This window comes from Rhipicephalus sanguineus, chromosome 5 (genome assembly GCF_013339695.2).
Source record: "Rhipicephalus sanguineus isolate Rsan-2018 chromosome 5, BIME_Rsan_1.4, whole genome shotgun sequence".
In the NCBI taxonomy this organism is placed as follows: domain Eukaryota; kingdom Metazoa; phylum Arthropoda; class Arachnida; order Ixodida; family Ixodidae; genus Rhipicephalus; species Rhipicephalus sanguineus.
The window spans coordinates 7,966,775-7,982,978 of NC_051180.1; the positions used below are offsets into that span (position 1 = coordinate 7,966,775).

A 16,204-nucleotide genomic window follows, 5' to 3' on the forward strand; every position below is an offset into this window, starting at 1 on the left:
AAATCTTCGAGATATCTAAAATACAATTAGTGTGTTGACATGTTCTTGTGTTCAGATATCATTTCATCTAAGATTTCGGAATATTGAGAATAATAATAATAATAATAATAATAATAATAATAATAATAATGAGTCCTTTATTTTTCATCAAGAAGATGAGGGAGGCTGGGAGAAAAAGCTGAGAAGCAGCTTGACTAGCTCCTGCTCCCCCCAATAGTACATTGTGGCGAGTGCACAGCAGTGCACATCGACAGCCTATTAACAGGGTGAATGAACAGGAAGTGACAAGAAATGAAAGGATGGAAAAACAAGATTATCAGCAACAATGCAGCATACTTTCATTGGAAATAAGATTAATAAGAATGCATTGCAACAACTTGTAATGTAAAACTAAACACCAAAATTCGGTGAATTGGAAATTTACGAGAAATAAACTCTGATATATAAACGCCGAATTTCCGCCAAGAAAATAAACTCCGAAAAACACCCTCCAAATTTCAAGAAAAATAAACTCCGAAAACACGGAGCCCTACCTATAAAACATAGTGAGTAGGAACATTGTGAAGAAAGCCAAGTTGCTGGAGCCCTCAGGTTTGAAGGCATCCTCTACTGGAAGTTGTTAAGAGCTGTATCGACAAGTAGTTTATGCTATGGTATTTATCGCTCGGAGCCTTTGTGAAATCAAGGGATTAAAAAAAAAAAATGAGTCCAATAATCCAAGAGCTTTAGTACGAGGCACTTGGAATGTTAGAAGTATGTATGGAGGAAGTTTAGGAATCAAAGGACAGGTGGGAAGAAAAAAATATATCTGTTCTATTAAGGATTAGCAAGCTGAAATGGACAGGCACATGACAGGATACTTCCAAAGCATTGCAGAATAACAGATAGATTGGCGGGTTGGTTTGGATTCAAAATGATGTAAAAGGCAGCGCTAGGACGAATACAAAAGGACAAGAAAGTAGACAGGACATGTGCTAGTGCGTGTCCTGTCATCTTGTCCTTTTGTATTCGTCCTAGCGCTGCATTTTACATCATTGCGTACTTAAAAAGATTTGGTGATTTTTTTTTTTTTACTCTGGCAGTGAAACAATGAAAGCAGAATGCCATAGCATTTATAGTAAGTGAGGCAGTAAAAATGAAGTATTATGCAGTAACCCAGTAAGCAATAACATAATTCTCTTTGGGACAAAAGGTCGCCCAACATACTAAACCCTTGTTTAAATACCCGAACTTCGGAAGCTTATGAAGAAATTTAAGAAATTTATAGCCATCTGCAAGATGATGCATAGCGAAAACGTCAATAAACAATGTGCTGTATATCTTTGGCGATTTCCACATGGAAGTTCGTGACGAAGGAGCACCAGGATATTGGCAAACTTGATTTGGGGTACCGAAATGAAGGCGGTAATGACATGGTCAACTTTTGCTCTGTCAGCAATCTGTTTAATATAACACTTTTTTTATGCAGCACCAGTGCTCCTGAATGTAATGTAGCTGTTAGCAATCGATGCTGACAGCTACAAATTTGGACTGCGATATGTAAACCCCACGATTTTATTTCGCATCCATTACCCGGACGAAAGCTGTGCAATGTGCGAAGTCGTGCGTGTTTCCCGCGAACGCTACACGCATGAGGATGGATCAAGTTTCTTCAGAGAATGGCAGAAATGGCGTTAGAGGTTCCAGGCGGGGGAAAAAAAAAAAAAAGACGCGTCTGTTAACTTGCTTTGTTTGATCAAAACAAGAACCGAATCGCCGTAATCACAAAACCGAAACTTGGTTATCTCTCGGGCGCATGCGTGGTCAGCTGCTACGGTCGCTCCGTGCTGGCCATCCATGGTGCAGGCGTACGAAACCAACGAAACGTTCTTCGCGAAGTGGTACAAGTGTATGGGTGTTCTCTGGTGGTACAAGCACGAACGTCTCCGGTTGTGCGATGTCGTGCCAAGCAGCAAACGCTTTGCCATTTCTCATCACTGTGACGTATTGCCAGAGCTGCTTTTCCTGATCAGTCGCGCCCGCCTTGGACTGTCCTGAACGGTGAGTAACCGCCAAGCGTAGACTCGCACGTTAACTTCCTCTCATGTGTTCAATTACTACTGTTCGATTTGCCTTGGCTAGGGTGGGACGTACGGCTATGAAACGTTCTGATTACAGTGAACTAGAATAGTTCTGACTAGTTCTGACGACGTTTTGACAAATAATGTTCGCAGACGTGCACAGAGAAGGGACAGTGTTGCCTGGTTTCTTTCCAGTTCACGACAATTTTGGCGAACGTAAGTTTTCGCGCGCTATACACAGATGGCGCTTGCAGTATCGGTCCGTTTTTTGTTTTTTTGGCCACCACGTGGCTGAAAGGTGCACAGGTGCTTTGAAGTGTAACATACTTGCGGAGTTTTGTGATATCATTTGGCTTTAAGTGTATCTAATCTGCCGCGTGAATGCTCTATAGCCATGGTCAAAAAGACCGTAAAGTGTTCAGGATGCGGAATGGGGCGGAAAATAGAGGTTTGTGAGGATGAGACGACAGAGAGAGCTGACGACAAGTGTAAGCAATGCGAGTTAGAGGCGAAGATGGAAATAATGATGGCCGCCCAGAATGAGCTCAAGGTGAGAATCTCCGAGCTGGAGAAAGCGGTAGCGACAGAGCGGGAAAAAACGATGGCTATGGCGGAAAGGCTTAAGTCAGCCGAGGAGGGATTGGCAAAGGTAGCCATGCCAGCAAATGTAGCCACGGGGAACAGGGAAGCAGGCGACAGCGGGAAAAATGGGGCATCGACCCCCACAGTGGTAGGCGCGAAGGGGGAAACAGGTTTGGAAAAGACAGGTGCAAGGGACACAGGACCCACCTTCCGCGAAGTAGTCATGGGAACGGGAGGGGACAAAACAACAGCAGTAGCACGCGCTAGTAACAGGTGCAGTGGCCAGGTGCGGGAGAGTCCACCAGAAAAGTCGGATCACGTGATAATCGCCGGGGACTCGAATTTAGCTACATGCGCAGAAGCAGTCAAGGAAAGGGTGAGAGGCGACAAACGAGTTTTAATAGGAAAGTTCCCGGGCCATAGGCTGGGATCAGTGATGAGACAAGCTAACGCAAAACTCGCAGCTAAGTCTAATGGACGTAACCTCGTGATAATCGCGGGAGGTCTAAACGACGTGTTGAGTAACGAATCAGCCGAACTAGCGACCACATTGGCGAAAGGGGTCGATGACATGCGCGCCATTTCCCCTCAGGTGCAGATAGTGGTATGCACAATACCGGAGGTACCGGTGCGTGACGGCAACCTGCAAAGAGCGGTTGTCGACGCAAACAAAGAGATATGGCAGATGAGTAGAGAGAAAGGCATCGAGGTAGTGGAAATAAACAGAGAGGTGCACAGGTGGGGTGGTTTTCGAAGAGACGGAATACACTTCGATAGGAGGCTTGGCCATGAGGTGGGTTGGCGTCTTGCAGGACGCGCAGTAGCTTTTTTGGGGGGCACGCGGGCCCTTCGGTGCCCATGGTAGCTTGTAATGAGGAAAACAACCAGGGGGACTCTTTGACAGGTAGTATAGCGAAAAAGCAGAGAAAAGGTAAAAGAAGGGAGAAGGCGCGTGTTGCAATTAGTTACATTAACATGCAGGGTGGCAGAAAAAAGGCAAAATGGTTAGAGATTGAGGGACAGTTAAACAAGGAACAGATAGGTGTTTATGCGGTTACAGAAACACACCTTAGAGACTTGGAAGAGCCACCACACATTGAAAATTATGTTTGGGAAGGATGTAACAGGATCACATCAGAAAGGAGAGGTGGGGGGGTTGGAATGCTAATTCATAGCAGAACAAAATGGGAGAGAGTGAAACAAACGTGTCCAGAGCACATGTGGGTTTCGGGCACAGTAGGTGGAAAGAAAACGTGGCTAGGTGTAGCTTACTTGTGGACAGGCAATAACTGCAGAGAAAAGAATCTGGAGATAGTGAAATGCATAAGCACCGATATTAAAGAATTTGGTCATGATGCCGAGATAATCCTTCTAGGGGACATGAACGCTCACATTCATGACCTTGACGGATATTCAGACACCAATGGCAAGTTATTGCTAGATCTCTGCGAGCAACATAGTCTTGAGATAGTTAACGTGGGGCCTAAGTGTGAGGGGCAGATCACGTGGGAAGTCAGAAACAGGCAATCGAGCATTGATTACTGTCTCATGACAGAAGGAATATATGACAAACTTAGAGAGATGAGAATAGACGAAGAAGGCATTAACAGCTTAGGTAGTGATCATAAACGCATAATATTACAAATGGGATATAAGACTGAAAATAAGAACATAGAATCAAAGTTTGGCAGCTCGTATCTAAATGACAAACAAATAACAAATATAGCCGCAAGAGTCGAGGAAAAAGTAGACGAACTACCAGGCAAAGACTGGAAGTATAGTGAGCTGCTACATGTAATCACGAAAGAAATGGAAATAGAGAAGAAAACTATTTGTTGGAAAGGAAAGAAAAAGCCAAAAAGTTGGTGGAACAAAGAAATCCGGGAAGCGATCGAGATGCGACGTCAGGCATCACGGGAGCACAGAAAGGCAAAAAAGGAGAAGCGGCCACAGGACGAAGTCAACCAAATATGGGAAATATATTTAGAGCAAAAATCCATTGTGCAGAAATTAGTCGAGGCAAAAATTAAAGGTGAAAGTGATCGCTGGATGACAGAGATTCGCGAAAAGAAGAAGGCCGCGCCTAGGATATTTTGGAGCCACCTAAAAGCGCTGGGTAGGAAGTCTGTCACAATGCAACAACATATGGTAGATGAAGGAGGAAATAAATTGGAAGGATATGAAGCGCTAGGTTACATCCGAAAGATAACAGCCGATTCGTTTAAAAAGGTCCCCCAGGGGATTCCCCCGGTGAGTAAAAGTACGCAAAGGAGTGCAACCGACGAAGATGTAGTACTAGAGAATTTCAATTGGAAGAAGGCCGAAGGAAAAATTCCTAAGCGCACTACTCCGGGCTTAGATGGGGTTCCCGTCAGCCTCATTAACGAACTCGGACATAACACTAAAGAAGCACTGCTGAAAGCCGTAAAAAAGTGCTTACAGGAGAGGGAAATACCAGACAGTTGGAGAAAAAGTAGAATGAACTTAATCTATAAAGGCAAGGGAGAAAAGGATAACATTCGCTCGTATAGACCGCTAACAATTACATCGGTGCTATACAGGTTGGCGATGCAGGCAGTAAAATTAAAAATAGAAGCGTGGGTAGAACAAAATGATATTTTGGGAGAACTTCAGAATGGATTTCGAATCGACAGGCGGTTAGACGATAATCTGTTTGTTCTTACCCAGTGTATAGAAATATCGAAAATAGAAAACAGGCCCTTATACGTAGCTTATCTAGATATTACCGGGGCGTATGACAACGTTAATCAGGAAATTTTGTGGGATATACTGAAAGAAGTGGGCATAGGTGACGACTGTATACAGCTTTTGAGGGAAATATACCGAGAAAATACAGTTTGTATAAAATGGGAAGGAATAAGTAGCAAGGACAGCGTTGAAATCAGCAAGGGGCTGAGACAGGGATGCCCTTTGTCCCCGCTGTTATTCATGCTGTACATGGCGAGGATGGAAAAAGCGCTAGAAGGTAGCAACATTGGATTTAATTTGTCACACAAACAGGTCGGAGCGATGGTTGAGCAGAAGCTTCCAGGTCTATTTTATGCTGATGATATTGTCTTATTTGCGGACAGTCAAGATGATATACAGCGACTGGCAGATATATGCGGAAGGGAGTGTGAGGCTCTAGGACTAGGATTTAGTGCAACAAAATGTGGATTGATGGTATTCAATGATCACGGAGACCATACGGTATTAATACAGGGCCAAAAAATACCGAGGGTAAGCGAGTACAAGTACCTCGGAGTATGGGTAAATGAGGGGGATAGATATATGGAGGTACAAGAGAAAGCATCGGTAGCAAAGGGAAAGAGGAATGCTGCAATTATGAAGCACAGAGCTTTATGGGGATACAATAGGTACGAGGTGCTTCGAGGGCTGTGGAAGGGTGTGATGGTTCCGGGGCTTACATTTGGGAACTCAGTGGTGTGCATGAAGTCAGAGGTGCAATCAGGAATGGATGTAAATCAAAGGACGGTGGGCCGCCTCGCGTTGGGCGCTCACGGGAAGACGACAAATGAGGCGGTAAAGGGTGATATGGGATGGACAGGCTTTGAAGTGAGGGAAGCGCAGAGCAAAATGAGATTCGAAGAGAGGCTGAGGAAAATGAAGGAGAGTAGATGGGCAGAGAAGGTTTTCAGGTATTTGTATAGAAAAAGCGTTGACACGCAGTGGAGAAAAAGAACTAGGAGGCTCACCAGTAAATATACGGCTGGCAGTGCGGGCGATATGGCAACAAGGAGCATTAAGCGGAAGGTCAGAGAGGCGGAGAGGACTTATTGGATGACAGCGATGGAAAAGAAGCCGGCTCTGAGTAACTACCGAAAAGGAAAAAACGAAATAAGGAGGGAAAGGTTTTACGATAATTCAAGGGGAAGCGCTTTACTGTTTGAAGCAAGGTCGGGCTGCCTTAGAACGCGTAGTTATAAAGCGAGATTTAGTAACGAAGAAGAACAATGTACATGCTGCGGGGGAACTAAGGAAACGATGGAACATGTACTGATTGAATGTGGCGATATTCACCCAGGTATACGTGTGGGCACGAGTCTACATGAAGCCTTGGGTTTTAGGGACAACAATGGAAAGCTGAACACGTCCGCGATAGAAATAAGTAAGAGACGGTTAGAGTATTGGTGGCAGAAAAGTAGAGATAAAGAACAAAAATAAATAATGGGGGAAAAATAAGGTCATTCTGCCTTAAGAGGCAGAGAGATGGACCGTGAATTTATATTTTTTGGTATAATAACATAGATTTAATCAATGTAGATAAGGTATTAGGCCAACATGAAACAAGGAAGCTTCTTTTTTTTTTTTTTTTTTTCTTCGAGCCTGGTGGCAGACATGTCACCGCCCCGTTTTAAAGGGGACGCTCATAGCATCCATCCATCCGTTAGAGTTACTGTATATGCTACCTTTATGTAGCATAAAGGTAGCATATACAGCAACTCTACGGTCCGTTAGAGCCACTGACCTCCATTCAGTGGTTAGAGCACGGCCGCTCGATGAAAAACACACGGTGCGGCCTGCCGCGTGAAGCGGATACTGCGTCGCGGGCCTAGTGCTCCTGGCTGCCGCCGCGGCGCCACCAGTGGGGGAGCCTCTGGGGAAACCGAAAGCGAGAGCGCCGGAATTATTGCGGCGGATCGCGGCTCGACAGCGCAGCTGCTATGCGCTTGTTAGTTTTTAAAGAGTTACAATAAACTTGCTATAGCGTTAACTATATTGGTAATCGTCCTACCGAATGTGCGCCGGCGATGCTTCAATTTAAATATAGCAAGTGTTAGTTTTATCTGATGTGGTCGCTCGTGCGAGTTGCGATTTTTCGCGTCATGTTTTCTCTCTTTTGTTGCCGTTTCGCTGTTCACCCTCGATAATGTATGTTTGTGCTACAGTTATTTATTCAACAGGAGAGTCGCTCATTGACAGGTGCGGTTGTATTTCCGGAATGACTGTTGCTCACACTTTAGAAACAAAAGCATTTTGAACATCAGGGGAGTCATAATTGCTTTATTACACGTGCGTGACAAAAAGGATCACTCTGTTATTGGAATCACAGGCGCAGCACCTTCCTGGCCAGAGGTTTTTGCTCCAAGCGTACGAGACGCTCAACAAACATATTAACATTTCCTGCCCAGTTGGCAAGAAGCGTTCGTAAGAGCTTTCTGATGAAAACTTTGCAGACTTCCATGGCGTGGTCGTCCGCCCCGCAAGTCCACTTTCAGCACTTCCATGGTCATAGAGAACAGCTGGTGACCTTTCAGACATCTCGTGAAAAAATATCCGACAGGAATAATATATGATGTTGACAGCCTCTTATTACAAAACATAGTAATCGGTTTGCCAGTTGGGGTACCGCTGTTGAGTGCTCTTCTTCACCACGGTCAACGAAACCAAAAAGTTTGTCGACTTGTCGGTCGTATATGACCCTCTGCTGTATGGCCATCTCGTCAACGATCAGGGAGCAGAACGCATCTTGCTCTACAGTGAGACCCTTGATTTCGATGCACAGCCGCTCCTTTATCAACGAAGTGACGCCGATTCCACCTGTTAAATGGCCTACATATTTCTGTAGCGTTGAGCGACAAGGGAGCTGAAAGATATTTCTGGACCTTGCATGCTCATAACTTTTGTTGAAGCATGCCTTCTAAATTACACATTCCCTTAGAATGACGTCACTGTAGTGGGTCTTCGTCGAGAAACTGCGAACTTGGTTTCTAACGAACTCGGCAGTCTTGTCACCTTGCGCAGCACCATTGAGCAGCTTCATAAAACAGGCAATGTCCGTGTTATTTTCATAAAACTGCGCGCGCTCCTCAGCCTCGTCCACTTTTTCTTGAAGGGCCTGCAGTGCTCCTTTCATACGAGCGATCTTCGCTTGGAAGCAGCGCATTTTGTTTAGCTTCTTCTGTCAGTTTAACAAGGTCGAATGTAGTTTGACATGATGCATCTGAAAATGATGCCATTTCCACACACGTTTCATTCCCTAGTTCAAAGCTGTTGGGCGTCGTGGCTTCAGTGCTGTCACTTGACGAGCCGTTTTGGCTAATGACAAAACGGTTATTTTGAAGCAGCATTGCCCGAGCACTCGGCGCGCGACTGCGCATTATCGGCTTCTATTTCGGAGCGTCGCCGCTTCTTCCTCGGAGCAGGCGTGCTCCTCGTGCTCATGTAGCTTGGATAACCGGGGAACACTGTCGGCACAGCCGTTGGCAAAAGTATCCTCAACTCCTCGGTATTCTTGTAGTCCTGCTCCGTAAAATGCAAGGCGCACACCAGGGACCTGTCATTAGGAAGTGTTCATTGAATTTGTCGGCTAATGCAACACCGTCATAGATAACCCTTAACCAGCATTTCGACGGGTGTTGTGTTAGCTTTGCTGCCGATGAGAGTTTTAATTCCTTCCCAGATCTGCTTAGGATTGTTACCTATGTTTGAAAACTTTTTTCTGTAAAATGACGACTTTGCTTTTTTTAGATCAGCATTTAGCACATTACGAAACTTTTTGTACTCAGCTAATATCACGGGACTTCTCGTTTTAAGAAATTTAGCGAACATCAAGTTTTTTCTTTTATTCTCATAAAAAGAGCCTTGTTTATCCAATCTTTACGGGCCCTTCTGTGTTTTCTAACTGCCATAACGGAAAAGCGACATTGTAATGGTTAATAACCTTTCTAATGAAATTTTCGTACGCTTCATTTGGGTCGGTTGCATTGTAGACGTCTGTCCAATCGGAACTCACAGAAAATAGCGATATTATTGGAATCATTCGTTCTACGTGTGTGGATAGGGGTAGTTCGTTTTTTACTTAAAGGGACAAATACAAAGAACGGCAAGTGGTCACTTATACCAGACGAAAACACTCCGGAAAAAACCGCGTCCCGAGAAAAGTTCGTGTAGCAAAGATCTATTATTGTTGCTGTTGATTTGCTTACACGTGTTGGGGACTCAATCGTATTTGTACAGCCATACAGTAGCATTATTTCAGTCAAGGCCGCTTGAATCGGAGATCTACCCATAACACCAATATTAAAATCACCAAGTGCAATAACACGCCATTTATTTGAATTAGCATTTTCTAAACATGTCTCAATAAACTGAAGAAAGGCTTTTGTGTTACCTTGAGGTGGGCGGTACAGCGCAATGATAAAAATGTTCGGGTGTAACAGGCTAACACATTCGAAATCTTCGAAAACGCCCGTATAATCAGTCAGGATGTCAAAAGATAAGTTTTGGCGCGTGTATATGGTCACACCCCCACCTCGTTTTTCTTTCCTGAATTGAGTTACATGTTTGTAGCCAGTGAATTGAATGACGTCTTCCTCCGAGCGGAACCATGTCTCGGTAAAAGCAAAAAAATCAAAAGCGTAGTTGATCTGCTTCATTTCAGCCTCGACTTCCTCTCCCTTGTTTCTTAAACTTTGCGCATTTAAGTGATAAAAGGACAGGCTATTGTTTGTACCGTATCCAGTAGTTTTTAACACTTCTTGGAATCAATCAGTAGAAAAATAGGCCATTTTTCACTAACTTCTTTTCTGACGAAACGCACAGTCTGTTCTAGATAATTTTGTCTAAGTCGCTTTCGTTGTTGATGTTGATGGCGCGAGTACTTGGTTCCTTTCGAGCAAATATCTTCCATTCCTTCGTCCAGACAAACCGCGGGTAGTGTGCTTCCGCAGCTTTTGTCATTGCGAGCCACAATAGGCTCTTGTTTTGCGCAGTTAAGTTGTCGAAAAACTTAACATCCTTTATGCATTGCTTCAGAGTGCTACGCTTCGCAATCCACAGTGCTTTTGTGGACTGTTTGCAAAACCTGATGAACACGACCGGGGTTTTGTCTGACCTTAAGGGAATGCGATGCAGCCCATCAACATCATTCTTTGTAAGCACCGGCAAATCGAGCCTTCTTGCCAGTTGATTCACTTTTTCCATCAAATCTTCGCGTTCGGTTTCAGGCAAGCCATGTATTTCCATGTTTTGTTTTCTGCTATATTGATTTAGGGCATTCAGCTCTGTGCGCAGCTCTGCAATTGTTTGCTTGTTATTAGCTACTTCGAGCGTATCAACTGTCTTTTGTAGGGCTTCGATTTGCTTGTCATGTTTATTTGAAGCTTCTATAAGCTTATCATAAGTGTCAGACATGTGTTGCACAGATGTCTCAATGTTGCTCACTGCATCTTTAAGACTCGTTATCTCATCGACCTTTACTGTAAGCGCAGCAAGCGCTCTGCTTATGTCCGCCAACTGCCTGCTCATAGCAATGGATACATTGCCATCCTGCTGTCGAACAGTGGCAGCGCTTCGAGACGCTGTTAAGCAACATGTCTGACACTTCATACTCGCCCTCGCTTCAACGTCTTTGGATTTGTACGTGCGCTCGCCGACGCCTGAGCACTTTCCGAGATGATAACGCAGACCGCATTCTGCACATTTCATGCATTCTTCATCTGTCAGTAATTCCTCAAAACATGCTAGACACGTTTCGCCAGGGTCGTTGCTCATGGCGTAAGCACGGGCTGCACAGTTACAATAGTTACAAAGCGATAGTGCACAGGAAGTTTCTTTAGAGTGCTAGTAAACGCGATACATAAGGAACACCTGCTTGCTCAGTAAATGCGTTGCACAAGCTCAGCAACACTTTCTCAGTAAACGCGTTACACAAGGAACACTTGCTCGGGCAGTAGAGCAGCAGCAAAATATAGGAATGGGCACAAGTGTGGAAAAAAAAAATTGCAGAACAGCAAACTAACCTGCAAAAGTGAGCAAAATTTCTCAGATGCTGCTCCAGTGTATCCGCCGCCGCCACCACTGCCCGAGTGTGATCACCGGTGTGCAGTAGGCGTTTATAGCTGATTAGATGGGGTAGCAGCAGGTCACGTGGTGCGTTGAAGCTTGAATATGTTTTTCTGCAGTGTCGTCGTATTTCCTTGTCCGGGACCCTTGCGTCAGTGGATTCCACGGTAGAAACCTGGGAGGGGTGGGGGGCCGGCACTTCGACGGCGCGTCGTAGTTCCGAGCTTCGATTACCAGTTGGCACTGCAAAAGTGAGCAAAATTTCTCAGATGCTGCTCCTGTGTATCCGCCGCCGCCACCACTGCCCGAGTGTTGTGTTTGTGTTGGCTAATGTCGGCTAGTGCTACCACATGTGGTTAAATGATTCAATTTCGAAATAATGACAATACTCACTATCGGCAGGGAATCTCTTCAATTTTTTAAACCTCCTTAGTTTCGGCACGGAAACAAGACGCCATAATGTCGATAAATTGGTGCGCGATGAAATCGCCCAGCCGGCGTCTTCTGTATGTAGTTAGCGAAGAAGGATGCAAATCTGCCTTCTTGCGTTGATGATTCATCGTTTCTGAACAAAGTCAGGAAGAAAGACGCAGACGTCATTCCACCGATCGGCAGCGCTTTGCAGAACCCCTGTAATGCAAATGGGTTGTGTCAGTCTTCACCTCTGCTGCTCGTTTATATGTGACGATAGAGACAGTATACGACGGTGCACTTTTTATAGTTTCTGTTACTAATGCCACTGTGCTAATAATGTCCCATTGTCTCAGCCCAAATTAATAACAAATGGTAATGTGTCCTCATCGTTGTCTTTCCTATTTTCAGTGAACGCACAATGGACGCGCGACGTCCCATTCCGGAGGTCAGAAAGTGTGCGGAAGCAGGTCCCTGTCTTGACGTGCAGTGGAAACTTTCCGCGTTGCACGGTTTCCTGGCGATGTTGAAGGCCAGCGGCGTTGATCTATTCCTGCCCTGCGGAAAAAGAGACGGTGTGCCGGACTGCTGGATAGGATCGAAGGTGCTCGTGCTGAACAGCGTGCTTCTGAGTGTCTCGCTGGAACTGCGCGAGGACAGCCCGGGTGTCCTCTCATTAGTCACTCTGGTCGCGAGAGGCTGTACCGAGCTACCTGATGCCGCACTCTCGGACGCGGCTTTTCTGGTGTACTGGCTCTTGTGCTACCACCGCTGCGTACGAACAGTTCACCTGGATTTCGACGCAGTCCTTTGTCTCTGTGCGCCAACTGTCGTCGCCGAGGCGTTGCGACGCGGATCCAGCGTGGCGTGCCTCAAGCTCGGTCTGCGCGGCGTGGCGGAGAGGACGCAGACCCTGGCAGTTCTGACATCTGCGCTTGGGTCTATGGTCAGCCTGGAAGTATTAGATATTTGTGGAGTGACTCTAAACTACGCAAGCGTCGATGGCGTCGTGGCAGTGTTGAAAAGCGGTCGCTTGCGTGCACTAGTCCTCGGTATCTGCCCACAGGGGAAAAAAGTTGCCCTCAGGCTTTCTCGCGCCACCAGGAAATGCACAGGTCTTCTATCTCTGACCATAAAAAGCAGGGCGAGAACCTTTCCTCAAATTCCGTCTCTTCTGCAAAAAAACATTACGCTAAGGAGTGTGTCACTGTCGGGGGTGACAGGGGAGCTCGTCGGCCAAGTGTTACGCTGTTTGGCGCACAACGACACCCTTGACGAACTTCGCCTCAGTGAGGCCGCTCTGGGTGATTTACCAGTGCCAGTTGAGTCCATCTACAAGTTCACCGAGAACCGGCACCTTAGGGTCCTGAAGTTGACGCGGCTTGAACTCGGCGATGCTGCTGCCATGGCGTTCGCAGAGTTGCTCCGTGACAACGTGACCTTAGAAGAGGTGGACTTCTCTGGTAGCAGCGTAGGAACTTTTGGCGCGCATGCACTAGCCGAAGCGCTCAGTGTAAACAGGTCGTTGAAGACGCTTTGCTTAGAACAGAGTAAGCTGACCGAACAGTCAGTGGAAATGTTTGCTAAAGCTCTCTCACTAAATGATTGCGTCGAGAGGGTCAGCCTTGGCATTGTGCCCTTGCCCGATCAATGGTGTGTGCCTGAAGAAATCTGTGACTTCAACAAGCTTTGCGGGCGCTTGGAAGTGACGTGGAACTCGTGGGGTCTCGAACGAACCAGCGTCTGCTTGACTACTGCGCCCCCCAGGGAGCGACGAATTAAGCTGCGCTGGACTCGCCAAGTATCCCTTGCTAGTGTTCGCGCCTTTTTCGCCGCTGCGTCTAGTTTAACTTTCCTTAACGAGATGGTCGTTGGGAATATCCATTCTGATGAGCGGGGCTTCGCAGAAGCCATCGCCGGGTTATTGCTCTCAACGAAAACGCTCAAAAAGCTGGAGATACGTGAACTGATTGGAACCAACAGCGTCCTGGTTGCTATTCTGAATGCTTTGGCGCGAAATTCTACCGTATGCTCCGCCTATTTTTCATGCAGCTTAGGTGCCGTCGAAGTTGTCAGTGCTTTGAAGGCCGCGCTAAATACCAACGTCACGCTTCACTGTATTAAGTTTCGAAGTCTCTACATGCGCAACATGGCCAGGTTCGTACATGGAATTAGAGGCAACAACGTCCTTACCGACTTCTCGTTCGACTGCGTGCCCAATAAGGAAGACGTTCGAGATATGTGGAGGTTGCTGTGGAGGAACAGGTGTATGCTCAGTCGAGCTGTAAAGCATGCTCAGGGTATCTCAGCGGACGAGGAGGCATTCAGTGGGCTCGCTGGTCGAGACTCTCTAATATGTGCACTCGTCAAGGCTACTGGAAAGACGTCGTCCGAGTGCAATGACATTGTGAGCCGCATGGTAAACAAACAGCGAATAGCGCAAGTTACTATTGTGTAGCATCGCCAGTTCAAGCGTGAAGACAGTTCTTCAGACCAAGAACCGACTGACGGAATGACAGGAAGGCAGTGCTTTGTTACAGCCTTCTCCGCATCGTCGCCAGAGAGAATAAACTTTATTGCAAAATTAGAGTACGTGGCTAATCCCGGGTGGAGCCCTCTTGTAGAGCCCCACTGACCCCGGCGTCTCGCCGGGCCTGGTCGAGGGTCACCAGTTGGCTCCCCAGTGCCACCTCGGAAACCCGCGCCTCCCAAGACCACGTTGTGAGTGTTTGTAGTGAGCGCACCAACCTAGATGTATGCACCGCCTTCGCTTCCGATATTGATTAACCTCAGGCGGGCCCATTTACGTCGTTATTCATTATACAAAAGAAAGTGTCTCGTAAAAATCGGAAAGTGGGTGTGCTGTTACGATCGGCGCTGCGCCGAAGAGGAAGCTGCGTTCTCTGTTTATGGAACAATGCTCCGAAAGGCTGCTTGCTCGGCTTTCTTTTTTTGTTTTTAATGAAATAAAAATAAGTGACGGAGTTGTGTCGCCATTGCTTCGTGACGGCTGCCCCTTTCCACTTGGTTGTTAGGATATAAAAATAATATATACATATATATGTAGCCTGGAGCCTTGTAGCCTGGAGGCTTACAAAGAAGGTTCAACTTAAACTGAAAACGACTTAGCGCGCAATGGAAAGAAAAATCATAGGTTTAACCTTACGGGTCAGGAAGAGAGCAGAGTGGGTCAGGGAACACACGGGTGTTAAGGGGATCTTAGTAGAAATCAAGAAGAAATGGACATGGGCAGGACACTTATCGCGTAGGGAAGATAACCGCTGGTCATTAAGAGTAGCTGACTGGATTCCAAGAGAAGGCAAACGCGCGAGGGGGAGACAGAAAGTTAGGGGGGCAGATGAGAGTAAGAAGTTTGCGGGTATAACGTGGCAGCAGCAAGCACAGGACCGGGTCGATTGGCGGAACATGGGAGAGGCCTCCGCCCTGCAATGGGCGTAGTCGGGCTGTTGATGACATATACACAGTCCTACCTTTGGGAAGTTCAAAAAGTCTCGTTTTAGCAGAGCACACATACAGTCGCGGTCAGTCTTTCCAGCCCGTGCACTGCCCTCCCGAGCCGGGGGTGAAGCGCCATGCAGTCCGACACATCAAGGTTCGACGAGACGACCGTAATGGTTTCCTGTCGCCACATCGTCCTTGAGGAGACAACGGCGCCAGCACGGATGACATCCCGTTCCCGCTAAGCGAGCGGTGAGATATATAGGTACTTCGGGGCGGCGGACCTTTTGATGCGCCCAGTTGCCCGCGTGTGTGGCCAATCACCCTGCGGTCTTCACATGTCAAGAAAGGACCCCCTTGGTGTCACCAGGGGAGAATGATGACGTTAACCTAGGCGACTGGACCGTCCCAACTTGGAGCAATTCCCCATTCTAGGGATCTGGGGAGAAGCGACCCTTTATAATGAGCCCTCGCGGGCTCACGAGACGAAATGCTGGCCATGTAAACAACGTAAATAAACCACTGTTACGTTTCCCTTCAGTCTCTTCTTGCTGCCTCTGCATCTTTCTCCCGAGTCTCCGGTGCCTGCAACGGCCGGTCGCAACAGTGCACACCTCTCGAGCGAAACTTAAATGGCCTTTTTTTTTCAGACTGCAATAAATATTTCGGTCTGTCTTCTCATGGTGTCGACGGCCACGACTTTTCATTGAATAAAGGCATTATTTGGTAATTCGACAACTTCGTTATCTCATCCGGTAACTTGATAACGGTAGCCTGAGGAATTGGTGCCTGCACTAAATATGGCGTGCTTAGGTTCTGGGATTTTCGGCACTAACTTGTTTCAAATAAAGTTCATGTAAAGCCGCTGGCTGAAGTTTTATGCA

General features: G+C 46.6%; 1 protein-coding gene across 1 annotated transcript; it reads left to right on the forward strand.

Moving 5' to 3' along the window:
• Window positions 1–1,841: 1,841 nt before the first annotated feature.
• LOC125756177 (uncharacterized) lies at window positions 1,842–15,991 on the forward strand. The gene is made up of 2 exons (XM_037659997.2): window positions 1,842–2,040; window positions 12,273–15,991. Exon 2 carries the CDS (start codon window positions 12,283–12,285, stop codon window positions 14,317–14,319), a length of 2,037 nt encoding a protein of 678 aa, XP_037515925.1. The 5' UTR covers window positions 1,842–2,040; window positions 12,273–12,282; the 3' UTR covers window positions 14,320–15,991.
• The last annotated feature ends 213 nt before the right edge of the window (window positions 15,992–16,204 follow it).